This window comes from Porites lutea, chromosome 5, assembly GCF_958299795.1.
Source record: "Porites lutea chromosome 5, jaPorLute2.1, whole genome shotgun sequence".
In the NCBI taxonomy this organism is placed as follows: Eukaryota; Metazoa; Cnidaria; class Anthozoa; order Scleractinia; family Poritidae; genus Porites; species Porites lutea.
In genome coordinates this window covers 13,206,600-13,233,616 of record NC_133205.1, presented here as the reverse complement: position 1 = coordinate 13,233,616, position 27,017 = coordinate 13,206,600, and the positions used below count along the sequence as shown (strand labels likewise).

Below are 27,017 nucleotides of genomic sequence, written 5' to 3'. Positions count from 1 at the left end.
AAATGAGGAGACCATTAATTCTAGAAGAACTGGGACAATGACCTGTCTTTTGTGACCCAAAATTTGACCAAAAATTCTTGCGGGGGGGGGGGGGGGGGGGGGTACTTCCAGAAAAATTGGGTGGGGGTGTGCTGCACTCTTCAAGAAACCCTTAACCTATTTCAGACCAAAATCTGTGATTTTCCCTACCCAATTTCAGACCTGAAGCCCTGGAGCCCAGTGCGTGACCGGAGCACGTGACAAGCTGTTAAGGCACGTACGGACTACCAACTCCCCCCCCCCCCCCCAACCCCCCAAACCCCCACCGCCCCTGTGATATTTTAAATACATGTTTAACATGGATTTTTCTTTTCAGCAACGCAGTGTTCAGCCTTGAATTAAATAATTTAACGCTACCATCACCCCAGGATGTAAGTAACTTTAACAAAAAAATGATATTTTTAGAATAGTCATGGAAACTGTGCATGTATATTGTATGGGCAAGTTTTTACTTCATACTGAGATGTTCATCTGCCATGCTTATTTAGCTTTTTTCTCCAAATCTTCCAAGAATGTCAAAATCATGACAATACAAGTATTTGCTGCCACTTAACAAAATGACTAGGAAAACTATGTAAACCTGTCCAAAAACTAATTGTCAAAAATGATAACAGGCAGAATGATGCAATGTGTGGTTCCAGAAAATATCCATACCCCCCCCCCCCCCCCCCCACGGATGGTTCTTCCGATTAGACCCCCCCACCCTCTCGGAATTTCCGTTCCAGAGGGGTCATGTATAACCCCCCACCTCCCAGGAATTTCCTATTTTCCTTTTCATGGTCTTAATTTGCCATATTTAGAGATAATCGACTGTGTACCGCTTAAAATTAACTGTTCTCATCTTAAGACACATTTTTTTTATAATCTTTGACCTATTTGTAATCTTTTACAAGACAATATGTATTTCTTACGTAGGTAGAGCACGCTTGGTAGACTATGAGCGGTCTCTCTTTTTTAATTAGTCCTTCCAGTGAAACGCGCGAGGCAGAACAGAGATTAAAAAGTTAATATCATCTCTAGAAAACATTTAAAACATAACTTTAAATTTGAATTATTCATTGAAATAAAACTATGTGAACATTTTCAAATTTCAAAACGAATCTACCTACAGACAAAGTTAGACAAAGTTGATGTCTGGTACTGTAATTGAGTTTCACTATGTACACGTCTTGTCTAAGACAGTTTCATCTCAAATGCAAGATTTACAGCATAACTTCAAAGTTAACTATTGATTTAACATTAAACTATGTGAAGAAATTCGAATTTCAAAACGGGTCTACTAGAAAACTAACTTACAACAAAGTTTATCGTTTGTTCGGCCTCGGCAGCCTCGGGTCCTGAAGTCACCACAAAGTCGATCTCTCGATGTTTGTAATTAAGTTTAACTTTGAATGAATTACACTTGCAGTTAAACAAATCTCAGGAATTACAAAAAAACCTATTTGGGTTATAAAAGAACAAAATATGCAAACATTCATTTTGCTTCTTATATTTGCATCGATTCATGTTCAGAAATGAACATCAGTGAAACATGATGTATTTCGTTGCCTAGCACGTGATCGAAAGTCTTCTCCACAAAGAAGGAACAGATCGTTATTATTTTCGGGCAAAAGTTGAATTGGCGAAAGGTCTGTTGGACAAACAGCTTGCCTTCAACGGTACTCTATTAGAAGTCAATAATAAAATACAGGAAATGTCTCATTTGGGTCGTCACGCAACGCTTTGTCGCGACGAGGTCACTGAATGTCAGCAGAAATTTGCATAAAGTTGTTTACACAAAGCTCGAGAAATATATCGCCGAGTTAGACGACGTTTGCTCTCGATTAGCGTAAGTTTTTGTCAGACTATCTGCAGTCGAGTCCACAATCTAGATACATCTTCGACATAAAGAAATTATTATTAATCGATGCGCTAGAATTTATTCCCGGAGAAGTAACCTGTTGACAATTGTGATCGATTTGCCCGAAGGACAATATTTATTTAAAGACTTCGTCAAAGTCAAACGTTGGACGGACCGACCGTTAGCTGTTTAGAATCAACCGTTAGATAGTAAGAGCAATCCGTTAGAGCGTTAGAACAAATCGTTAGAGCGGAGATGATAGCGAACTCCCAGCAAAGAAGACGATCGACGTTTGAGACAAACATCTTGAAGTTTTTTTTCTCGAAAGGGCATTTACTTCTAATTTTTGTTGTGCTACAAATCAAAATAATCCACATATACTTAAGTATGTCTCGTATGATCGATCGCGTCTTTTACAACCCTGTGGAAAATTATTCTCGTGGGCACCCCCTGTACCCCTCGGAAAATTCTACCCTTTAGCCCCCCCACCCCCTAGGAATTTCCATTAACCATCCGTGGGGGGGGTATGGATATTTTCTGGAACCACACAATGTAACTGCAATAATTAGAAGAAATGTCAACTTTTTGTGTTCTTTCACAAACAATTAACCGGCGAAGTAAGCACCTATAAAAGTTGGGAAACAGTGCATAGAATTCAAGCAATTCGGATTGGATTGGATGAATTATTTTACTCACATGTGAAAACATTGTTCCCTCCTCCGATTGGCTAGAACTTAGTCATTATAAAATTTGCATTTAAAAGTTTATGTTTTTGAGTGAGTATACTCTTGAGCAGTGTATATTTAATAAAATAATCCCAATTTTAAATATTATAAGCATTCTCTGTTGCACTAAAATGGGATTGAGGATAGATGCATTTCAGAAGTTAATTATTTCTGCTGCTGATTTCAGATCTCTGTAATTGCTGAAAGCCCACTGCACATTCCTTTGGCTTTTACTCTGATTTAAATGTCGCTCAAATGATGTTTTATAACTATAGTCAGTGGCACCAAACATTTATGAGTTATATTTGAATATAAAAGCTGTTTACTTTTGGTTGAGAGCTGGTGGACAGTAAAAAACCTCACTAGTATAACTCCACTCAAGATAGCCCATGAATGTAGGAGAGATCTTAGGTTGAGTGGTGCTAAAAGCTTATACATTTTTTACCTTAAGACTTTGTTAATTTAAAGGTAAGTTTCTCAAGCAAAGAAGGGTCAGCTTTAGAGTTCAGCCTTTGTCAGATGTAAAGAATTGCTCATTCACTATCAGTGTAGCCTCCCCGCAGACGTCAAAATGAATGCGTGATGAATGAACCCCAAAGGACGTCTGCTGGGAGGCTAATATCAGTGACATCACTCTTTTTGCATTTAGCCATACTGTTTATAATAAGAAACATGTGACCAGGAATTTTCAGCCATGGAGGGAATTATGTGGTCTCTTTAAAATTTCATTTCAACAATATTTCTTGAGATTGAAAGTAAGAGGTTGATTCTCATGTAACACATTTCTTTGATCAGTACTTTTCTTAGCATCCTGTGTGGTGTTTGATAACCAGGGGACTGCTTGAGGAAGAAGATGATAACTAATAGTAAATGTTTACCATGTCATGAGCATGGACTAAATCCAAATGGATTCAAACCCAGGAATTGCCATCTAATTAATATTTGATTCCTTGGGTATCCTTGTTTAAGTACAGCCAGAAAAAAATGTGTCATTTATGAACATTTGACTAATGAAATGTATGGATTATTTAGTTTGTAGCTTTAAAACCAAGCCAGGAAGCACTGCAAACCTGTTTAAATGGAGGACTTTCCCAAGTAAGACCATATGCTAATAGGCCATTTCCTCTCACTTTCAAAATGAGGATAAGTGCAAAACCTTTCTTCTCAAATTGTTTTTGGAAGATTGTAATTAGTTTAGAGAAGTTCAGACCAGAGAGCATGTTTTTTGTTATATTATATTAATTTTGCAAGCTAGGTCATCCTCACAAACACAAAAAACAGCTTAATAATGTTTTGATATGCTTTAATTTAAAATATAATAAACCAAGCATAATATCCTATTTACCCTTTTTAAAAAGCCTCATCGTCATAACAACACTTTATATAACAGAGTGGTCACAAGAATAAAGTACATGTTCATGAATTAAATCAGTACTATAACAACTCTTAACTGCATGCTCATGTAGGAAATGTATTGAGGCAACAAATTAAATGAGAATTTATACTTTGATAAAAGGGGGGAATTTCATATATCCTATTACGCATTGCTGCCTACTGTATTATCAAGCTTCCGAACGCACGTATATCCTATCAGTTCAACAGGTACGTGACAGTTGAACAATGGTGGAAAGTGGCTTGTTTTGCCATGGATTAACAAGCGATTTCCACGTACTTGTCTCGAAATAAATATATATTCTTGGTGTACAATTTCTCCTCGTTGCTTGTTTGTGATCGGGGTGCTCATTAGCCTCCTCGCAGACGTCCTTCGGGGTTTAGACTGTTCACAGTCCTCTATTTTTCCGTAAGATTGTCGAGATCGAGCGCTAATATTGTGTTACGGGCTGCCATCTTGCATGAGTGTCAAAACTACTTAGGGGGCGGGGGCGGTCACGCATTCATTTTTCCCCCACGGACGTCTACTTTTAAAACACAGCCAACATTTACGTTCTTTTCTGTTTGAATAAGCCAATAAGCGGTTAGTTATTGTGTCACGATAAACCAATAACGAGCATGTATGAGACTCCAAAGAAAGTTATAAGAAGCGCATTTTTACCGGGGCCCAGCCGAAGGCTGACACCGGTCTTAAAATGCAGACGGTTTCTGTCGTTTTTTCAATGTTACATTGTTAGGGATATATTGCTGACTGAGATATATCGCTGGCTCATTGAAATCTTATCCGCCATTTTGAAAAGCACGAGGCATGGAGGATAGTTAAGAGAAAGATTATAGCTTTTTGGGGAAGGACACGTTCCCCAACCTTTACGATGCACTAGTTTATGAGGAAAAATTTAAGAGTGAATATTTGGAGAGACGATCACTTAGAAGTGAACCTTCCATCGTGAAACTTATCAAGAATAAAAGCGACTTATCAAAGCTATCTACATTGAGTGAACCTTCCATCATGAAATTTATCGAGAATCAAAGCGAACACTTATCAAAGCTAACTTTATATCATCTTAAACAACGTGCTACAAGGCGATCTAGACGTGCTCGTGAACCGAGCAGAATTCCACTGCTATTTCTAAGAGGTCTCAACAAGAAGAATAGCATGTTGAAGAAATTTGTCTTCAAAAAGATTTCAACGATTGACATACCGAAGTCTTCAAAGCTCCATCGCTATATTAATAAGGTGAGAAAACTGAATGTCAGACAGTTCGCCTCCCAGACAATTCGCCCCCGACAACTAGCCCCCATTATACAGACAATTAGCCCCCACTATCTAGACGATTAGCCCCCAATGTGTAAACAAACTTCAATTACCCGATTTAAAATATCCTCGAATCACTCGTTTAATAAATGAACTGTTTTCAGTTCCTTTCTAACTGGCTAGTTTGCGTTTAGAACTTTAAGAAAACTGTAATCCTAACAACAAACCCCTGAATAATTTCTACAAATCTTACTGTTTTTGTTTTATATGCCCTGCCTTTCTGTTTTGAAGGAAGTTCCAAAGCACGTGCTGAAGACCCATCACATGGTTGCTAAGCGTAGTTATGACGTTAGCAGCATATCTTTACAATCATGTTTATTGCTAAGCAAATTACAGCTGGGGACGTGTGGGTTGTCTGAGTGACTCCTGCCCCTTGAAAAACAAATTCTTAACTAAAGATAAAGCGAATTACAGACGGGGACGTGTGGGTTGTCCGAGTGACTCCTGCCCCTTGAAAAACAAATTCGTAACTAAAGCTAAAATGAATTACAGCCGGGGACGTGTGGGTTGTCGGAGTGACTCCCGCCCCTTGAAAAAACAAATACTTAACTTAAGCTAAAGCGAATTACAGGCGGGGACGTGTGGGTTGTCCGAGTGAATCCCGCCCCTTGAAAAACAAATTCTTATCTTAACTAAAGCTAAAGAGATTCGAAGTTTGCGATTGGAATATACTTAAACAAAGTCTAAAGTCAAACATAAGCTAAATAAGTGTGCGATTCGAAACTACTTTAATGAAGTCTAATGTTAAACCTAAGCTAAATTAGGTTGTGGTTTGAACAAATTCAAATTCTTATATTAACTAAAGCTAATTGAGATCGCGATTAGAATCTATCAGAAATCTACTGTAAAAAATTCTAATGTAAAACTTGAAAAACAAATTCTTATATTAACTTAAATCAAATAAGTTCGCGATCGGAATATACTTAAACAAAGTCTAATGTCAAACTTAATTAAGCTAAATAAGTTTGCAATTTGAACCCTTGAAAAACAAATTCTTATAATCTTAAACTTACGGATACGACTTACAACGGATTAACTAAATGAGAGCATGCCTCCAGCATGAGTTTTTCTGACCGTCTTTATAGGCTGAAGAGTGTCTTCTGATACTTTTGATAAGTCTTACACTGATGTCCTCGCAGTCTTCTGTCGGACACGAGTCTGAAGGGAGACAAGTGCTGCTTCCTTGTGGAGGAGCTGAATCAGTATGTAGAGGGGCAACTGAGCTCTTCCCTTCCCTCGTCTGTTGAGGGCGTTGTGCCACCCCTCCAGGTCATTGTTTGTTCTGACGGCTTCCATATACACGCTCCAAGTTGCTGGTGGGAAGGTACGGCTGATGTACCAGGTTTTTGACTTGGTTAACACCTGTATTTGTCTGTCTGATGCAAAGACCAAATGACGGCGTCCACGGATCTGAAACACAAAAAATCGTTTGTTAGCCCCTTACTTTAATTAACTAAGCACACACTGGTGAGTCTTATTTACAAATTTTATAACATATTTTCTGAAGTTCCTAATTACGGATAGCTTCTCTCTGATACTTGTTTAACTCTGTATAATTACAAATTTCTCGCACATCCGATCAAAAGCCTCAGTGATCGTGCGAATCTTTTAAGAAGTGGCTCAGGTTACGTTTTACAAAAATCTGTAAAGGGCCTGTGATTGGTGAACGCAAATGTCGCCTGTGTTTAGCAGATGTCTGTGGGGGAGAAATGAATGCGTGACGAATGAACCCTGAAGGACGTCTGCAGGGAGGCTAGGTGCTCATATTGTTAGTTCAATAATTCATCGATGCCGCACACCAACCGTATGGTGACTGCACATGCTTTTACTTCACTGCATGACTTCAACAAGCTCTCAAAGTGATGTCTATCGGAGATAAAATTCAAAGGAGTGGAACAGCTCAAATATAAACAATAAAAATAACAAAGACAGCGCTATATTTTTCATAACACAACACCAGTTAAGCATCTTTGTTAAACATAAACAGAAAGAAGCTTTATTAATTACAAAATGGAAAAATACCCTTACAGTAACACCCACTCCTTCACTACAATGGATCCTAAAAGAAGTATCAAATGTCTTCAAAGGTTTTATACGCAGGTTGAGGTCCTAGAGTATGCCATTTGATGATGTTTGCTGGCCTGTATATTTCAAGTGCGCCATGCGCAGTTGCGACCAGAAGCCACCATGAGAATACCATTTTTACCTAAAATAATGAAACAAAAAAGCTTTAATACTGTAATCTATTGAATTTAAACATTCATTATACCCTCAAGAGTTGATCAGTGAAAAAAGAGCAAACGCAAGAAAAAATGTCCCATCTTCTCAGGACCTATAAATTGAAACCTTCCACTTGCATCTTAGTGGAGAAAGGGCAGAAAATGTGATATTTCAAAACGGTCAAACCCATAAAAATTGCGAGGTCGAAAGAGGTCAGAGCAGAGAACTAGTATCAAGCACCCCTTGTCCGCCAATATAAATAATTTGTTAGAGCGAAACCTTGCTAGAATAAAAACAGTATTGGATAATAAAATTAATGAAAGTCATCTAAATAAATATTCACTTGCGAGTTAAACAGCGTGGCTTATCAGGGTCATAAACGATAGCAATAATGCGTGAAATGACCATGGAAACATTTTACATGAACAATCAGATACCAAAGATTAACAGGGCTCATTGAAACTTACCTTGGATGAGCTGCATCTTGAAATTTAGGTCGTTGAAAATCTTGCTCGAAACCGTGCCATGCTCTTTCCAGCGTGAAGAGAAGACACAAATTAGCCGTGAAGCATCATGGATATATGAAATTCCCCCCTTTACTTTGATATAATTAAGGTTACACGTTAGCGCACACGTGTACAAGAACTATAGAAATGACCTTATGGACAGAAATACGGACAGACAGACACCCTGACAGAGACTCCGAGAAAGTGCTTTACTGCGGCTATAAGCGGGTAAGCACAAAAAATCAATTTCATATCATTGGCTTTGCACTTAGCCTCACTTTGAAACAGACGCGTTGGGCAACTCGGAAATACTCTTCAGCTCATTAGAAAAGAATAATTATGACCTCCCTTCCCCGCTTCCCCCCAAAAGGGACGGATCGAAGCATCCCAGTGATTTCTTTCTCTGAGCTAATTAACTATTTTTTAATCTTTAAAAGCTCCATAATTAAAAGTAACTTATAACAGAGCTCTTGTATGTGCGCCGCACGCAGTGGAGCACCATGGGTAAGAAAATTTAGTTATCTATGCATCCAGCGAATTTTAGTTCTGAGAAAATTGTCTCTACGTCCGTACATACGTCCACCCCTTCATGTAAGCTGGGGGTAAAATTTTGCATTTCAAGTACCGCTCGTTTTGGCGATAAATTGCGTAGCCACCCTGGCCTTTAGAGGTAGAAAAGCAACAACAAAGCTGATTCTTTCTTTCAACTTAATTTTAATGTCTACATTGATGTAGATAACAAAGAAAGAGCTAGGGCAAAAGATAAAAAACAAAGGAGACCAATTTCGATTTGTTGGAAGAATGACGCGAAAATTTATAGCAGCGGTGAGAAAATGGGAAGTGCTAGCGGCCACTAAGGTGAAAGTGAGTGGCAGTGAAAAAAAGGGAAGAGGAACACATACAACATTCCCTCCATAAAACGTGAAAACTAGGAAGTTTCTGGAAGTTTTATGTTGTAATAGCGCAAAGCAACAGCAAAGAAATATACCAAAAAGTGTGCTGCATGTGCTAATTAGACCTACTGATTTTTTTTGGCTGTTTTCGTTGCCTTCGCGGCTTAGCATTACACGATTTTATATTTTGTTTGAGTGAACTATATATAGATATTAATGAGAGCTACACTTCTATACCTGGTTATCTACATATTAATATAGAGTACTAAAGTGATGACGTCATAAAAATGAAATTTCTGAAATTATGGGATTTGTCACAATATTCTGAAAGATCAATGTCCAAGAGCCCTACTTGCCAAAAATGAGCATTTCGGGGCAAATTGTCTCTGAGATCGTAGCCCAGTTATACTCAGAAAACTCCATACAAACCCTTCTAATTTTTTTTTGGGTCAACCCCAAAAAAATTTAGAAGGGTTTGTATGGAGTTTTGTAAGCATAACTGGGCTACGTTCTCAGGGACAATTTGTCCCCAAATGCTCATTTTTGGCAAGTTGGCCCCTTAGACATTGTTCTTTCAGAATATCCTGACAAATCCCATAATTTCAGAAATTTCATTTTTATGACGTCACACTTTAGTACTCTATTATTGCAACTCTTTAGACTCTTTACTGTCTCAGACCTGAAACTGATACTATTTTACTAATGTACTTCCTTAGTGTTCTTGGTTCTAAAAAAAGTATTAATGTGAAACAGAAAAGGGGCGTGAGGTCAGCAATTAACAATTATTGGATGAGGTTGAGCAAAATATCGTGATTTGTCAGTGGTGAGCAGATCAATTATTGCAAATACTTGATCTGTTATGAGACACTGACAAATCACAATATTTTGCAATAACCGAGTTCAATTATCATTCAGTCAATGAGTTTTTTTTTAATGAATATACCCTCCACAATGGCATACAGCCCATATGTACATGACATACGTACACAAGTTGGAAGGACTTACTACACATGCAAGTGGACCATTTTTACACAAAACTGATCGCAAGAAGGAGAAAAGCATAGTTTCATTTATGCATGAGCAGAGTGTTACTTGCAGCCAAACACAGTTGGACGACATTGCCCATGAGCAGACCATTATTTGTAGACAGTTATTTGCAGGTCACATGCATGGTGGGCTCTCTGCCAATGAAAAGGAAGAAATATTTGCATCAAATGATAATTTAGGGCATTCTTTCTAGGTACATCTTTATTTTATATATCGAAGTAGTAAGATTCCTTGGCTACAGGAAAAAATACTATACATTGTTGGCTTTAGGAAATTTTTGATACACGCCAAATAAAGATTAAACTATCAGTGCTCTGCAAGGCAGTAAAACATACTATACACTGAGAAGAAAGGTTCAATGCACATGTTAGAAATTATTATCATTCTATACTAGTAAGTGATTGCTCTATTTTTCCTACCCAACAGGTCCGTTGCCAAAACAATTATATAAAGATACTACTCTTTGACACTGTTCCGGGTCGTATTTTTGCATGTGGTACTTATGCAACAAGAACAAGGTGTTGGAGATTCCAGGTAAATAGTTAAAAGAATATCAATTAATGTACATGACATACGTACACAAGTTGGAAGGACTTGCTACACATGCAAGTGGACCAATATATAATAACTTTGTGTTCTAAGTAGAAAGATGCAATTTTCTTAAATTTCCAATTACTGACTTTTCAGATTAAGTGCAGTATATTTGATATGAGAGAGACGTACATAGCTGGGTTAATTGTGAGTTTTACAGACCATCTTTTTAGTGGTGATTGAAATTGCAGAAACTTCCAATAGGGATACAAGGTTTTGATTCTTTTTAACTTTTTTTTTTGTAATTTCAGAAATGGGGAATTTTTTTGGTCATTGCTTGATTTACAACAGTGAACTGTGCTTATAATACCAGAAATGATCGTGTCTGAGCTGCAAGAACTTGTGTACCTTAGTGCCAACTGTTTTTCAGTGGCACAGGAAAATGGAATTCAAAGTAAATTGTTGTTTTTTGTTTTCGTAAGACATTGAACACGGATTTGATGTTCATTTTTCATTTTGCTGTGTTAATGAAAAACAGATTTGACATTCATTTTTCATATTGTTATGTTGATGAAGAACAGATTTGAATTTTCTTTTTTTTTCCATTTTCCTACATATTAATAAAAAAAGATTCAAATTTTTCTTCTTTTTCCCCATATGTACATGTTAATGAAAAACGAATTTGAATTTGTTTCTTCTTTTTCGTATGGCACTAGAAAACGGAATTAGATGTTTTGGTTTCCCGTGTTACAGAACAACAGATTTATATTTGGTTTTTCGTTTTCCTAAGAAACATGGATTTTTTGATCGGCCTGAGCTCAAACTGAAGTCATTTAGACTATCCCCAAAATAGAGAAAAACAGCCCATCACGATTCAATAGATTACTGCGCAGTTGCTCTCCCTTGCGGCTGTTTGATTTACAGGTTGTGGGCTTTGACAGCTGGAAGGTTTACTGAAATTTTGAAAGGTTTTTAGCTGGGTGGGGGGTGGGAAGGGGTAATGCAACATATGGGCTGTATGCCATTGTGGAGGGTATGGCCAGTTTTCAAGCAGTTTAGTCTGGGATAGGGTGTAGATATCAGAGAGTTTCGGTCTATCTTTTCCCAGAAAACTGATCAACTGGTTGAAGACTTACTTAGTCTACACTAAGGAAACTAAGAATTGACGCTGACAAAAAAAATGAGATTGGCAAATCTAAATTTACCTGGAACTCATTTGAAACTGTAAAGAAAGTGATGCCCTCCGCAATTTCTGGAAAATAGCAATTTAAATCCATTTTTCATGTCCTGCTCCTCTAAGAGAATTTGATTTCTTTGAGCCAAGAGGAAATGCTATTTTTGGGCATTCTGGCAGAATGTTTGTGTCTCTATACCAAACTTCAAGGCTATGTTTTTGGTGCTCTTTTTTAACATAGCAATTCATTCAGGCCCCCTTTACAGCCATTATGATTTTTTTCCAAGGAAATTGAGAATCAAAAAAACCTCCTTCCTTGTATATGTTTCATGACGTAGACTTTAGAATTAAGTACTGTAGTATTCTTACAAAGAAAAGGTCATTTGTACTAAGGGGCCAACCGTTTAACTCTTGAGGGGTAGGGGGTTGGGTGATGTTGAAAAAAATTTCCTGCAAGCGCTTGTCAGAAGAAAAAAATTGAGTTCAGCACAATGTAATAGAAAGCTTATAGGAAAAAAGGGAAAAAAGTGTCCTGCTCACCAGATTGCTAGAAAAAAATTTCTTGATGACCAGAAATCACCCCCCCACCCTTGCCCTCAAGAGTTAAATGGTCGGCCCCTAATTTGTAAACCTATTAAGCATACAAAGGAAGTTGTTTTACAATCTTATTTTAATTTTTTTATGTGAATTTTCTTTGACAGGGTGCCAATAACTTAAATCCCATGCCACCTGATGGAATTAACGGAAAAGGAATAAGTCCAGTTAGTTATGATCAGAATGTCACTGGTACCTTTACAGGTAAGAATTTGTAATGACTGTTCCCCTGGCAGCTTTTGTAAGTTTCTGCTATATATCTTGAGTCACTTCATCCTTTACCATTCAGTGAAAACCAAATTGTCAGAGTTGGAATTAGAAGCAGAAGGATAAACTGACCATTCAATCACAATGCTTGTTCCTATTTTTTGTGATTGGTTTAGTTCTTTTACTTTTGCTTACACTTAGATCATATGTAAGCAATGAACTCAGCATAAGCAACGTAAGAACACTGTTTTCACCATTTATCAAAACACTTTGCACTTCTGATTACATTTGCAACACTGACTCCATTGCTGGTGGAAACCATCCTTAAGAGTTTTACTGGCAAATTAAGTGTTTTATATCAGCCAATAATAATTATAAATAAAATAAAAGTAAATTTCCAATTTTGCCTGTTTAGATGACCACCTGTTCACTGGAATTAACTTACATGGTGGCACGGGTAACTCAGTTATTTACAGGACTACAGCAAATGCAAGCACTGGTGTTTATCTGACATCTCTTGAAACGGTTTTGCAAGGTATAGTTTGACTGGCAATACTGTAATTCTATTGTTGCAAATAATTCACTGGCAAACATTGTATGCAATGTAAAATTAGTATAATAAATTATGAAATTAACCCAGCAAAGAGGAGTTGTTGCAAACAACCAGAGAAGAAGCCTTAACAAAGAATTAATTATAATTTTTTGTACTTTTACCTAAAAAATGTAGGGTTGTTACATTTTTTCTGTTTCTGCTCAGTTTACCTTCCTGCAGTCGGTTTTACATAACAACCAAAAGACCATCGTAAGCCTCACAGTTATTTGTCATTCCATATTTGGTTTACTAGCAAATGTCTGAAAGATAGCACTTCAAAGCCTGAAGAAAAGTTAAATTGAAGAAATCCGAGAAAATTTGATTTGCTGAGTAATCTACTTTGACAAGTTTTCATTTTAGACCAACTAGCAACAACATTGCATACTAGTCTGTCACGCATTCTCGTTTTATGTATTTAATGAGTTTATTTTAAAACATGTCGAGTTGAATGATAAATCTCTTATTGAATGTTAAGTGTGTAGTATCGTGGGATATTTTTACTCGTTTCCTGTATTTTGTCTTGCCCTGCAGGCTCGCCAAAATATAGTCTGCTACACCGCCGTTTTTAGGGTCGTCACGCAACGCTCCTTCCGAGGAGCATTGCGTGACGACGCTAAAAACGGCTGTGTAGCAGACTAGCCAAAATACGGCGTGACTCATAAAAATATCCCATACTAAACTGTCCAATAAGAGGGAAAGTTCATTTAATATGACAAGGGGGGGGGATGAAGATATTGAGGGGGGGCTCCGAAAATTTTTAGACACCCGAAGGGGGGGCTCTGAAAAAATTGTTGCGCTAGGAGGGGGGGCTCCGAAAATTTGTATACTTCAAAACCAACACATGACATCATCATACAGATCGGATGGTTTTCAACTCAACAATTTAATGACCTGTGCAACTCAGCTATATCACGTGGTTTACAGATATAACAAATGTAGTCTCAGTAATTATTACACTCTTGTTCATCCTAAAAATGCTTTAGAAAATTGTATCACAACTGTATCTCAAGTTTGTCATAGTATAAACCATTGAAGACAATAACGGTAAATATATTTAATACAGTCTAGCGATCTTTTTTCAGGGGAGCAAAGGAATTGAAGGAGGAGGGGTGGGGGGGGGGCTCTGAAATTTTTTCGACTACCAAGGAGGGGGCTCCTAAAAAATTGAACCGCTAGCGAGGGGAGCTGCTAAAATTTCAAGCTTCGAGTTTCAATATCTTCATCCCCCCCCCCCCCTTGTCATATTAAATGAACTTTCCCTAAGATATATGTATTTTCAGGGGCAGAACCAATTTTCTTTGTGTTCAGTTGGAGTCATAAAATCACCAGAAATATACATGTATATCAAAAGGAATAGGGTTAAAGCACTGAAAAAGTATGCGTGAAGTTTGAGTTTGTCCTTTCTTTGTGACTGCACAATATTATATTGATTTTGCTTTTTTTTTCTTAGATGCCAACTTTGTGTCATCATTTCATTACTCAGATAACTTTGTGTACTTTTTTCTAAGAGAGACTGCAGTGGAAATGAACAAGGTGAGTGTATAAGCCTGTGATGTGATTATATGGTGAACCGGACAGTGACCTTTGAATTTGTACATTATTTTAAAATTGAGATGTTGCTGGTAAAAGACACTTTATGTGGGTTCAAAAATTGCATAGCAATGTTACACAGTGTCAACCATTCTTGGCCTAGCATTAAATATCGTAAGAATATTGTTTCTATTGTCCTGTGCTACATTTGTCTCTAAATACCATAAGTCATTCACCCTGTCAAAACATCATATATAATTCGTGGAACCCACGGAACCCCCTGTAGTGTACTTTTTAAAGCAGAAAATATGTACCTGAGTAGTCATGGAGGGATGAAATTAAGCCCCCTTAGTGTCTTCCCCTCTCTTTCCTTTGATTAATATGCATAACTGTCTTCCTCCATACTAATGAGGGTCTTCCTGCATACTGTAACTGTCTTCCTCCATACTAATGAGGTTCTTCCTCCATATGTAATGAGCGTGTCTCTGCTACAATAGGAACAACAGGCTTGCCCAGTTAGTAACTTGAGTCTGGTTTTGCAGACCGTCTATTGAAAAAAATGCGAATAAGACAAGCGATTATCTAGTAATGCGAGAAACGGCTTGTGTCTTCTATTTAGCGCTAAAAAATCGGATATATAAACAAAATACATACACAAAGTGGTGATGGAAAGTCTTTATTTCAATTTAGCTTATGTCTTTCTTATTTAGCACTAAAACTCGGATATATTAACAAACACACACACATACACAAATTGGAGCTGAAAACTCTTTATTTCGAGTTTCTTTGACTATTACAAAACCGTTTTCTCCTTTCTATCTCAAGGAAAGGACTAACTATTGAAGTTTTGTGCAGCGTTTCATGCACCATTAGTCAGTTAGTATGGAGGAAGACACTGACTATAAGGCACTTAATTAGTATGTAGAAAGACAGTTATTAGTATGCAGGGAGGCCCTCATTAGTATGGGGGAAGACAGTATTGCATATTAATCAAAGGGAAGACAAGGGAAGACACTAACAGGGCTTAATTTCATCCCTCTATGACGTACTTACCTGAATATTATCGTTTAAAGCCTGTCCAGGGTATGCAGTAACCTGAGATCAGGCCCAATTTGAGCGGTTCTCATACATTCTCTCTAACGGCTACCGCTGAAATTGGGCCTGATACAAACTATTACAAGTTTGTGCTCGTAATACTCGTTACGGCCAGATTTTGGCCGTAACGATGATTGGCTGTTAGAACAATGCCACAAGATCTGATTGGCTGTCGGAAACGCCGGAAGTTGAAAGCGCTTATTCCTCGCGTGGTTGTTTTCGTGAATGATCCGTCGTCGGTGGAGAGAAGGATTGATTTTGCTGTCGTTTTTATTGTTTTATGGTCTTATGGTAGGAAAATGTGCCTTAATATGTGCCATGGAAATTCAGAAAATTCATGTGGTTGTTCATATCTTCTCACGATTTGCTTTATTTACGGAAAGTGAGTGTATCGCGGAGTTGAATCCCTCTGTAAGTTGTTGATCGCTAACAAGGTGCATTTTGATTAACAGATAAAAGCTATTTTTTTAAGTCAGCCAGTCTGCATTTTTCCCACGCGTGAAAAATTTGCATACTAGAAAAACAAGCAACGGAAGTAATTCTGATTGGCTGATTCGGCAAATGTCAATCAATCAAAAAAGTGGGCGGCAGACATTTCGTTAAAGGTTTGTATCAGGCTCTCTTTTCGTTTCGCCTTGCCCGCCGGAATGTAATTTTCAAAGCGAAACGAAAATAGAGCCTGATCTCACGTTAGGTATGCAGAGGTATCCGTATCTCTGTTATTGACACAAGAATGGTCACTGGTTTTTACAATAATCGTCATCGATCATTTTGGAAAGGATGTGTCAGCCATATGCAGCATAGTTCAAATGCATTTTTCGAATCCTTGCTAAAAGTTTCGAAAAGAAAAGTGCATCCTCTTACTGCAAGTAGCCAGCGTTACAATTCAGTTCGTCCTTAACGTGTAGAGTGACCACTACTCATCAGAGAGACAGGACTCAAAGCACATAGAGTCTGTGGAAAACCCGCATATAAGAACCTAGTGATTTAACAACCTACAGGCTGAAATTTGGCATTTAAATACCCAAAAATATATGGGAACCTGTTCAGCCTTGCAAAGAAAAATAGGTTCTTATACAAAAAAATCACTCCAATTTTGATGGTCAAAATTCTCTACTTAATTGTGTGAGAAACCTCTGACAAAAGTTATATGTGTATATGTTTTCTTTGATTTATATTTGTTTGGATTTTCACTGGAAATATATGTTCCATTATGTATTAGAAGTACAATATTTCTGCCAATGGTTACACTATGACATCCTCTGAAAAGTAAGAACCTATTAAGAACCTTATCAGCCTGAATTATGAAAAACTACCCTAAAATATAAGAACCTGTTCAGCCTGACCTCGACGAGTTTTTACTGTAATCACATCCACCCTGCAAGCAGAGTCTTTCTCTTGCTCGATTTTGGTGCCTGACTCGAGAAAAAGAATCTTTGCTCACAGGATGAGGGTTGTCCAATCCGAGCAAACAAACTTCCGCAGGGTGAGACAAATCAGATCATACGTTAGAATGTAGAATCAGAGTCAAACAGAGCGTTCACCGGCTATAAATCAGAAATTGGATGAAGTGTACTGCTCAATTTCTCCTTACTGCTTTTCCACGTCTCTTCCTCTTTCTGCGTCCCTTCGCACCACTGCGACTTAATTAAGACTATACTTTTTTTACTAAGATACCTAGTGTCAAGAGACTATAAAGGGGACAGAGAGGGCATCCCCCATATACACCCTATTCCATAGGTAATTCGTCTCGAGTTATTTTTAGAATCGGGATAAAGTTACCTCGCGCGGGGCGTGGATGTTTCGTGGAGGTTTCGCATGACCAAACGCCGTGCAAAACATGTCGGGCGAGAGGCAATGAAAGCGTAAAAAGATCGAGAGCATTCCTGAATATTGAAGCGAAATGAGTCGTCGCTCAGCTGGGAAAAAGGAATCGCTGGACTCTTTGACAACCCGTGAAATCAGTTTAACTCGAAGTTGTCGTAACCTCAGTGCTTTAATAAAATGAGAAGTTTCGCCGGTCTATTGAAACCGGTCGTTTGTACAATTTAGGGCGTTTAAGATCCAACGACGCGGACGACAGCTAGAACGTCAAAAAAACAATAGGTTTAATTAGCAAAACAACAACTTCGCACGTGCAACACACTTTTTTGTTCATTTCTTTCCCGTTTTTGCACGACTACGACGTGAAAATGCCTAATTTCGCGTTTTATGGAGGACGTAAATAAGCAACGACGAAATTTTATTTCTCTTCCTGAGCTTGAATATGGTCCCTTGAAATTCAGCTTTAGGAGGGTTCGCCTACAATTGACAAAGTAAGTGGGTAGTAATAATCGCTATAAAGACTGAAAAAAATAAACATCAAACCAGAAATAGCTCTCTTCAAACTGTAAATTATAAATGATCCTGAGAGAATATTCAGTGTGTTAAGGATTTCCCTGCTCTACTGTTAGCTCTATACAAGAGGGGAAGGGTGATTCTTTTTTAATTTCGGTTTCGCTGACACAGCTTTCGCAGAAATCTCGCTGTAGTCGTTTTCGTCGACAAAAGGAATAGCAAAATCGCTCTCCGCGTCTTCCCCCATTTTGTTCTGCGTCGTTTCATGAAGGACGCGTGGCTCTCAGCGTGGGTCATCCACGCGGAACACATTCGCGCTATGTGATTGGCTGTTGTCTAATCCCCCTTGAGATCTGTGGTATTAAAAATAACTCGAGACGAATTACCTATGGAATAGGGTGTATATGGGGGATGCCCTCTCTGTCCCCTTTATAGTCTCTTGCTAGTGTATGAATAGACTTGAAATGCTGTTGGTGATTGCGTTTGGTTCCGATGTTGTATATATCCTATCCATCATATATTATGGCTCTTTTAAAAAACAAATGGTATTTTTTTATTTCTGTGGCTTAGCAGAAGAAGAAGAAATATAAAAATTTCCAGTGACCGAGTTGGAGCACACACTCTTTCGCGAGCAACACGCCTCACGTGTTGCGACCTTAACCACCCAGTTAAGGGAACCAGCTTTGAAAAGCAAATTGAGAATATTAAAATTTTATGTGTTAAGGTGGCTCGATACAATTTTTCAGGGTCAATACCTCCCAAGTTTGAGCATAAACTACGTCGCCATAAACAAAGATTTGGAAAAATTGCCACCTCAGTTGTATGAGATAAAGATGAAAATTTGTTATGATCAAGGTTGCAGTGACATCGGAGTTGTCATAGCAACGAAATGACGCTATTACCTATTTTACTTGCAGCAGTATTTTTCGGCATTGGGAACTGTGCTTCCACAATCGTTTACGGGAGCTTTTTCCTCCAATAGCCGCGTCGATGTTCGTAAAGTTTAAGCGAAATCTCTAAGAGCGTTATCTAGATATTTTGGGATAAAGTTTTTATGGTTAGAAATACGGTAAAAAATGGACAATCTTGATGTTCAGCTGTTATCTGTAGAAAACGAAGCGCTTTTGACATACAATTTCACCTCATAGAAGTTTCAATCTTTATAAAAACGTGTGTGAAAGACCACGGAGATAGCTCCAGCCGATTGGTAGAAAGAAGGATTTGATTAGTATGTATCGAGGCCCTCTTGTTAGTGGTTTGTAAACATTTTGGTCTACTTGGAACAAATAAGCGAATAATTTTTAAACCGCTCGATAGATTTTTTAAAAAATTTAAGATTCTTGAGATTGACATTCCTTTTATATGACCTTAAAGTTTCAAGATTATTGATATATTTTAAGGTAGTAAAATAGGGCTACAATTCGCTAATATTTTGTCAGAAATTTTGTGTTTACAAGTGAGAGCCTCTCATTATTCAGGGTATTGTCTCCAAGTTCCATATTTTCGTGCACAACAATAGCTAGCGTTTTTGCATGTTTCAAATGCATTGTTAGTTACTGCTGTTCACGTGAAAATGAAACTTGGAGACAATACCTTGAACATGACAATAACATCTTTTAATGAGAGGCCTTTACTTGTAATGACGAATCTTCAGATAAAAAATTAACGAATTTTCATCTTTCTCTAATAGAACTGTGGTGGCAATTTTTCCAAATCTTTGTTTATGGCGGCGTAGTTTATGCTCAAACTTGGGAGGTATTGACCTTGAAAAACTGTATCGAGCCACTTTAACATTATGGAAGTCCTTTCGCGCAAAGCCGATTTAACTACTGTTTGAAAAAGAAACACCTCTTGGACGATTTAAATTTCTAATAGTGGTAAAAAGAAATCTACGACGTGACTCGTGGAAACATCTTTTATACAAAAAATGAAAGCAGACTGAGAGAACTCGAGCTTCCGAAACATCTCTTCCAACCCTCGTGTGATGAGGTATAAACCGCGGGTTTACATCGTTTCCATGATAGTTTTGCAGATTTATGACTTGGAATTAAATTCCCTAAAGGTAAAGCTTGATAAAATACCATTATGTGTATTTGGGAACATCAGCTTTAATATGTCGGGCTACCTGTGGGTAGACTAGTGCCCATACTATGCTCGGTATCTTGATCAGTTTAAAACAGTGAGAAGAAATCCATACCCTGGAAACGGTTTTACGCTATATTCAGGTGCATGTATTTATTTATAAATTTATTTTTGTTTTATTTAAGGTTCTCGCGTAGGTTCCGCAAATTATTGGTTTCAATATTTTGTTCATTATTCATTTTGCAGGCAACATTTTGTTAAATCAAATCGTGAAACTGTCTCAATAGATTGCCCAGTAGTATTGAACTTGTTGAAAAATGTTTAAAGTCATTAAAATGAAATTTTTAAAATAAGATGCCAGTTGTGTTTAGGGCAGATCCTACTTACACAGTTGAACAGGCACTGAACAAACTGATTTCGCTTTCACTTTTTGTCCATCATCCTTTCAACTTGAATTATATACACTGATATTTTCATAAGTACTTATTTTCTTAGTGGCATAATTTTTTCCATGACACCCCAGAGACTATGTGCAGGTAGGTGTGCTTTTTTCGTTAGTTTTTAAACTACTTTTGTGTGAATTGCTTCCTCTCACAGCAAATAGTTTACTCAAGAGTTGCTAGAGTTTGTCAGGTTTGTAGCAATATCAGTACATGGGTGTTTTTTTTTATTTTAAGGTGCATTTGAATGCAATCAATCTGGATATAGAATAAATAATATTGTATGAAGTGAAGGCATAACATGTAAAAGTGAAACACTCTAATAAAAAAATGTTTCACATGAAAGGCAATTCAATGCTAATCAGTTTCATTTGAATGGAGACACTATTATGAAAGGTTTCTTTCACAGACTCAACTAGGGTGAAACAAATGATGGTGATAAAATAATAAGATAATTTTATGATGATTAGATTTAGTTCTCTGAATATATTTTTTGAATGTGAAATACTGACAGACAAGAAAAGTGACAAACTGAGATGTTTTTAGTGCAACACATCCAACCAAATCAGTTCAACAAATTAGTGGCAACTGATAGATATTGGATATTCTGTTAGACAATTATCATAAATATTTATTGAGTAATGTTTTAAAATACAGAGTTAATATTTAGGTCAGGATATAATTATTTTCTTTTGCTTTCTTTAAGAGAACGTACCGTTCGTTAAGTGTCTTTGCTTTGTTTCTCCAAAACAAAGCAAACATGGTAGAGTCAAACCCCATTTAACGGACACCCTCTTAATACGGACACCTTGTTATTACAGACAGTTTGCTTTGTGCCTGGGGAAAGAAAGCCGTTTCATTTTCTCTAATTTCATCCCGCTTAATATGGACACCCGTTAATGCGGACAACGGACACTTGTTTCTTGGCCAATGAACAGATCAGTTCTCATAGAAAGTTAACCTCGAAAATGCGGATATTTTAGTATCAACTGTATTATTATTATAAGAAACCTTTTCGGCTTGAAGGTAAAATTTCTTCAGTTGACAGCATTTCGATGTTCCCTACTATTTTCATGCATCAAACTAGTTGTGGATGTATGCAGAGAACCGTTTTTCAGTGTTTCCTTCAGACCTGCTTAATGCGGACACCCCGTTAATATGAACCCTTTGTATGGCTCCTTCAGTGTCCGTATTAACGGGATTTGACTGTAACAATAAATACGCAACTTTATTTGCTGCCCCAGAGCATCCCAGTGATGTCCCAATAATTGGCTTAATTTGAAAAAAATCAGAAAGGCCCAAAGTTACTTGCCCACTTTTTGCTGAAAATCTTTCAATGACATGCCCTATTCTAAATATCTGTTTGACATCTAACCCTATCGTAACCCTATCGTTTATTTAAGATATTTCTAGTTTAACAACATTTTAACGGTTTCCTTTGCATTTCAGTATGATGAGGGTGGAGTGTTGGGCGTTCTTAAAAATAAATTTACATCATTTGTCAAAACTAGAGTAAGATGCTTAGTTCCTGGAAACATACCGTTTGATTTTGATGAGATACGTAAGTTGTTTTGCTAATTATGCAGTATCTTTAATTACTTTAACTGTTACTTTCTGTGTAGTTAGGGAATCTGTTGTGATTCAATTTTATCCTTAGTTTAATTTATATTTCCCTTAATTTGTTTTAAACTCATTTCCATGCATTACCATAACTCATAACAGAGGGAAATAGATTTTCAACATGTCCAAGATACTTTTTATCAGATATTTAATGTGTGTTAAATGGATGTATCATGCCTGTTCAGTAACATGAACCCTGCATTATTGACACTAGGATAACTTGAACGAATTAGTTTTTCCCTCTGAATACTGGTAATATAGTCAATTAATGTAATAACAGTTTTCTGCAAATAAACAGTAAAATTCTAATTGATTCAATTTCCCAATGACGTTTTGTTGGCACATACACTTAAGACTGAGTTTCCACCAATGTATACAGCTTCTGTTATTCATTTTAATTTACAGAAGCAGCTATCAAGGCTACTGATCCTAAAACAAATGAGGACTACATTTACGGAATCTTTACTACACCAGAGTAAGTTTTTATTTATTTCACGTAAGTCATCGAAATTATTTCTGTGAGGCCTTCTTGGCAGAGGACTTCATTCCTAAATTATCTTAAATGCAAGCACGATGAACCAAGGAAAAAACATTCTTTGCTGCTTCTTTAAATCCCGAACACAGTTGATTTCATTCAAGATAGTTTGAAAATGGGCCTCTGAAGTCAGCAGTTTCTCCCTGTACAAATTGACAGTTCTAAAAAAGTATAAAAATAATATGTAAATATTTTTACAATATGACGATGTCTGCTGCTAAGGTAATGAGTGAAAACGTCGAATCTTTGTGACTTCAGTGGCCTGTTGTAAATCAATACAACTAGAGTCCTTTGTTTGTTAACTTCTTGATAGCTAGTCAGTGGTGGATAATATCAACCGCATAAAGGATTAACCAAGTGGTTACTGTGTGTTATTTAGTCTAGTAGGGATACCTAGCTCAGCTGTTTGCAGGTACAGCATGAAGTCTCTTGTAAAGTTATTTGATGACAGCCAGTACTTGGAAGATAAATCTGAACGGCAGCGAGGTCCCCCATGTTGGCAGCCAGTGTCTCCTGTCAACTTGTCAAAAGTTCCTGGTAGGCCAAAGGTGAGATTTGAGATACCAAGTGACACTACAGTTATTGATATAATTTAGTTTTTCACAACGTTTGGTTGTTTCTGAGTTTGTCTCAAGACATTCTTGGTGTTGGTGCTGTGATTAGTTATACACTGATATGTATTCTAGATTTGTCTAAATTATGATTCAGGGTAGTCATCGTCTTTTCCAGGGTTGTCTCTGTCAGTAAAAGTGAAGTCTAACAAGCTAATAACAAACAGATTTAAATTTCTTTGTTTTCCGTTAAATTGAGCTCTGGCATAGAATAAAGGGATGGAATAAAGCGGTTCATGATATTTTCATGCTATTGTGCTGTACTATTCTCTATGGTAAAGACCTGATCCAAACAAAAGAGTTGTCTTTTTTTGGTCACAATTCAGTCAATAAAAGCTGACATTTGTTTTTCTAAGATGGCTATTTATGGGCCATTTGACATTCTTTATTTTTTTTAATGTGTTTTTTTTTTTCGTAGAATATGTAACTCCACCCACCCAAAATAAATTACTGTGAAACCCCCTCCTTACGGCCACCTCGGTAATACGATCACCTCGTTATTACGGCAGCTTTTTTTGGCACGGCAAAACGGCCATATATTGTCTTGTAAAAAAACCCTCGTTAATACGGTAACCCGTTAGTACGGCGAACGGCCACATTTTAAAATTCCAAACAGTGGAACCTTTTACAATTTCACCCCGTTAATATGGCCACTCGTCAGAAATCTCAGTCCTGAAGTCATGAAATTTGACCCTGCCCCGGTAATACGGCCAATTTTTTTTGGCCCATTGGTGACCGTATTAACGGGATTCCACTGTAGTAATAATTATTGAATGTGGCTGATGACCTGAAGAATTATGGAGATAGAGGAGGGTGTTATCGGCTTCGGCGGATAATCCGAGATCTGTATAATTCTTCAGACCATATGCAAGCCAAATCCAATAATTGTTTTATTATTTATTCAAAATAGTTCCTAGTTCAAAATAATACCTAAAACATGCTTACCTCGAGCTATGTTAAGTTCCTCTCTTTCTTTGTTTGCCCGTTCCTCGATAATTTCAGGGTACGGTCCAAAGGGTTGTTTAGTCTAGCAGATATTATTCAAATAGCAGATGCCATCCATCAACTTGACAGCAGTTTTCCTATGTTTTTAGGCAGTTGTTCGGCTGTTTCTTCGAATAACGTGTGACTGAAATGTTCCGCCATTTTCTACTGCTCTACCAACTTGCTGTAACAGTCCTCATTCTGAATGACTTTATGCTGCCAGACGTCATGTGAACTCTACATGTGATTTACTTGGCTTGAATTTACCACGATGTACACTGTGGCCTGAAAATCCAGATAATTCTCTGAGCCAAAAATACGTCTGTTGTAACTGACGAGCCCCACCATTCTCCGCTACAAGTTATTGAAGTAATGTAAACAGGGTGAATCCTGCTGCAAAGAATAGTTATTATGGTGCTAATGATGCTTAATTTATTTGTTGTAGTGTGATAAAAACCTGGACACCAAAAGTTACTCGTTGGACAGCATTGTTTTTGCTGAACTTCATCCTCTGCTTGCTGAAACACTGACGTCAAGCCGCCAGACCCCTCTATTTACTAGAGCTCAAACAAGGTACTCACTGAAAATACAAAAACAAGAAAACTGTACTTTGTGTTCTGTATGTGCCGATGTACTGTAGCGTTGTGTGAATGTTTCCTTTTTGTGGTGAAATTAATTCCTGTTGATTGCAGATTTACTGGAATTGTAGTGGATTACGTTAAGGGCGGAAGTGGAGCTGTTATTCCTGTCATGTTTGTTGCTACAGGTAACCTGTATATTGAACAATATTATTGGCCGATCAAGGGGAATGTTATGACAGCCTCTGAAACGAAAACCAACGAATGTTGAATTCAGTTCAATACAGTTGATGCCCAATGACTCGAACCTCGCGTTAACTCAAACCAAAGCCGTCGATTTCTCCTGGATTTCCTTCATACATTTACTGTTACTTTACTCTCGGTAACTCGAACCTTCCGCTAACTCGAAGTAATTGTTGTTTCCCTTCAGATCGTTTGTATATAACTTTACCCTCGATAACTCGAACCATGTTTTAACCGCGTGACGAATTTGAAAACAAAAACATTCCGTAATACCGATTTTTTTTTAAGGCAACCGTTTAAATTCTTTGTCTTTACTTTTATGTCATTCCAGTTCAAATTCAGTGTCCATCCCTGTACACTAATCAAGCTTTGTTGGTCAATTCCTTTTCCAAAATATCAATTTATATCTCTTGCTGCCCTTGAAGAGAAGCGCACATGTTACTTGTGTTCCCTCTCCATCCATTTGCTTATTTCCTTACTTTAGGTTAATTGCCCCGAACTCCCGATAACTCGAATTTTTTCGATTTCCCTAGAAGGTTCGAGTTATCGAGAGTCGACTGTAATTGTTTTATTACTCATTCAAGAAAATTTTTTAGTTCTTGAAAAGCTTACCTTCTCGAAGGTTTTGTTCAAAATTTTGGCATACCGTTTCTTGGCATAGTTTCAAGAGAGATGTTTTTCTTTTTTAAAGATAGTTCGCCTTAAGAAAAAAAAATAGATAATGTTAATCGAGCAATATGTTTTGCGCATGCAATAGACCTTTTTACCGACACGGCGGCCATATTGAATTAATTGGATGTAAGTATGTGTAATCAAATGGTGACGAGTGAAATTAGGGAATAATTTCACTTGCGTTTTGTCCAAATCCTAAATTATTAGGATTTGGACAAAACGCAAGTGAAATTATTCCCTAATTTCACGAGTATACCATTTGACTACCTATTAATATCATGGGTGACGACTTACGTTAGCAATCTTGGATTTTTGTCATGTTTATCCTGGGTCGTATCGATCGAGAACTCCTCTCTCTCAAATTTTTCGACCTTAAATTTGGCTTATAAAGTTCAGAATTTTTCGGCAAAATACCTGTTAGAATCCTTCTTGATGTTCTCTTGTCTATTCAGGTTTTCTAAAGCGTCTTTTTGTGCCCTGACATCTTCATTCACGGCATTTTAAAACTTCAGCTGAAACTTCGTCGCCATCTTGACACTGAGACGTACGGAAGGTTGCCATGACAATTTTGTAATTTCACATGTGAAATTACAACTGACGCTGAAATTTCGCGCCAAAATTAAGGAGTTATTCGTCACCTATGATATTAGGAGTATTATGGGATGCCCAGGGGGCATGAGCATGATCTCATATACTTGCATCAGTATCTACGCGCGCTTTTCGGGCCAATTTTTCCTTAAGTTTTCCTAGAAAAAGATTGTGATGAGAAAAAAAGATCCTTGTTCCGTCTTTGTATGTAACAACGATCGCCTTTTTCCCGAGAAATATATACAGTGAAGTTCTCTTTTTGACCGAAAAGCGCGCGTAAATCCTGAGCGAGTGCCCCCTGGGCATCCCATTCTTCGGATACCCGGAGTGCAATTTTTTTTTAAGTCCACTATTGTCCAAGCAGCCTCTTTTGCGGGCAAATTTACCATCGATCAACCTTGTTTCCAATCAAATATACCATCGAATCGGTGGTATGTTGCTCGCACCTTCCAAATATGGTAAGCGCCAGTTGGTTATGAAAAATAGACCTTATTCACGATACCCGCCAACTATGCACGCCCTTTAGGAATGATGGGAGAAAAGCAATGTCACGTGGTATTTCAGGGGGCAAACAAAAGATAAAATTTGCCAATTCGAGAAATCACGGTCAGCTTTGTTTATTCTCTC

The 27,017-nt window shown here is 37.5% G+C and overlaps 1 protein-coding gene across 6 annotated transcripts in view; it reads left to right on the top strand.

The window, feature by feature from the left end:
* The window catches only part of LOC140936332 (semaphorin-1A-like), a 58,184-nt gene that overhangs the window by 13,994 nt on the left and 17,173 nt on the right, over window positions 1-27,017 (top strand). For 3 of the 6 annotated variants that reach the window (XM_073385787.1, XM_073385786.1, XM_073385791.1), the window contains exons 4-15: window positions 356-410; window positions 3,637-3,699; window positions 10,404-10,511; window positions 12,384-12,480; window positions 12,899-13,018; window positions 14,526-14,608; window positions 20,717-20,752; window positions 22,009-22,120; window positions 22,585-22,654; window positions 23,094-23,262; window positions 24,755-24,882; window positions 25,002-25,075. In XM_073385787.1, coding sequence (XP_073241888.1) covers window positions 356-410; window positions 3,637-3,699; window positions 10,404-10,511; window positions 12,384-12,480; window positions 12,899-13,018; window positions 14,526-14,608; window positions 20,717-20,752; window positions 22,009-22,120; window positions 22,585-22,654; window positions 23,094-23,262; window positions 24,755-24,882; window positions 25,002-25,075 — 1,115 coding nt within the window. The remainder of the gene's footprint in view (window positions 1-355; window positions 411-3,636; window positions 3,700-10,403; window positions 10,512-12,383; window positions 12,481-12,898; window positions 13,019-14,525; window positions 14,609-20,716; window positions 20,753-22,008; window positions 22,121-22,584; window positions 22,655-23,093; window positions 23,263-24,754; window positions 24,883-25,001; window positions 25,076-27,017) is intronic. The other 3 variants (XM_073385788.1, XM_073385789.1, XM_073385792.1) reach the window with 3 other exon arrangements.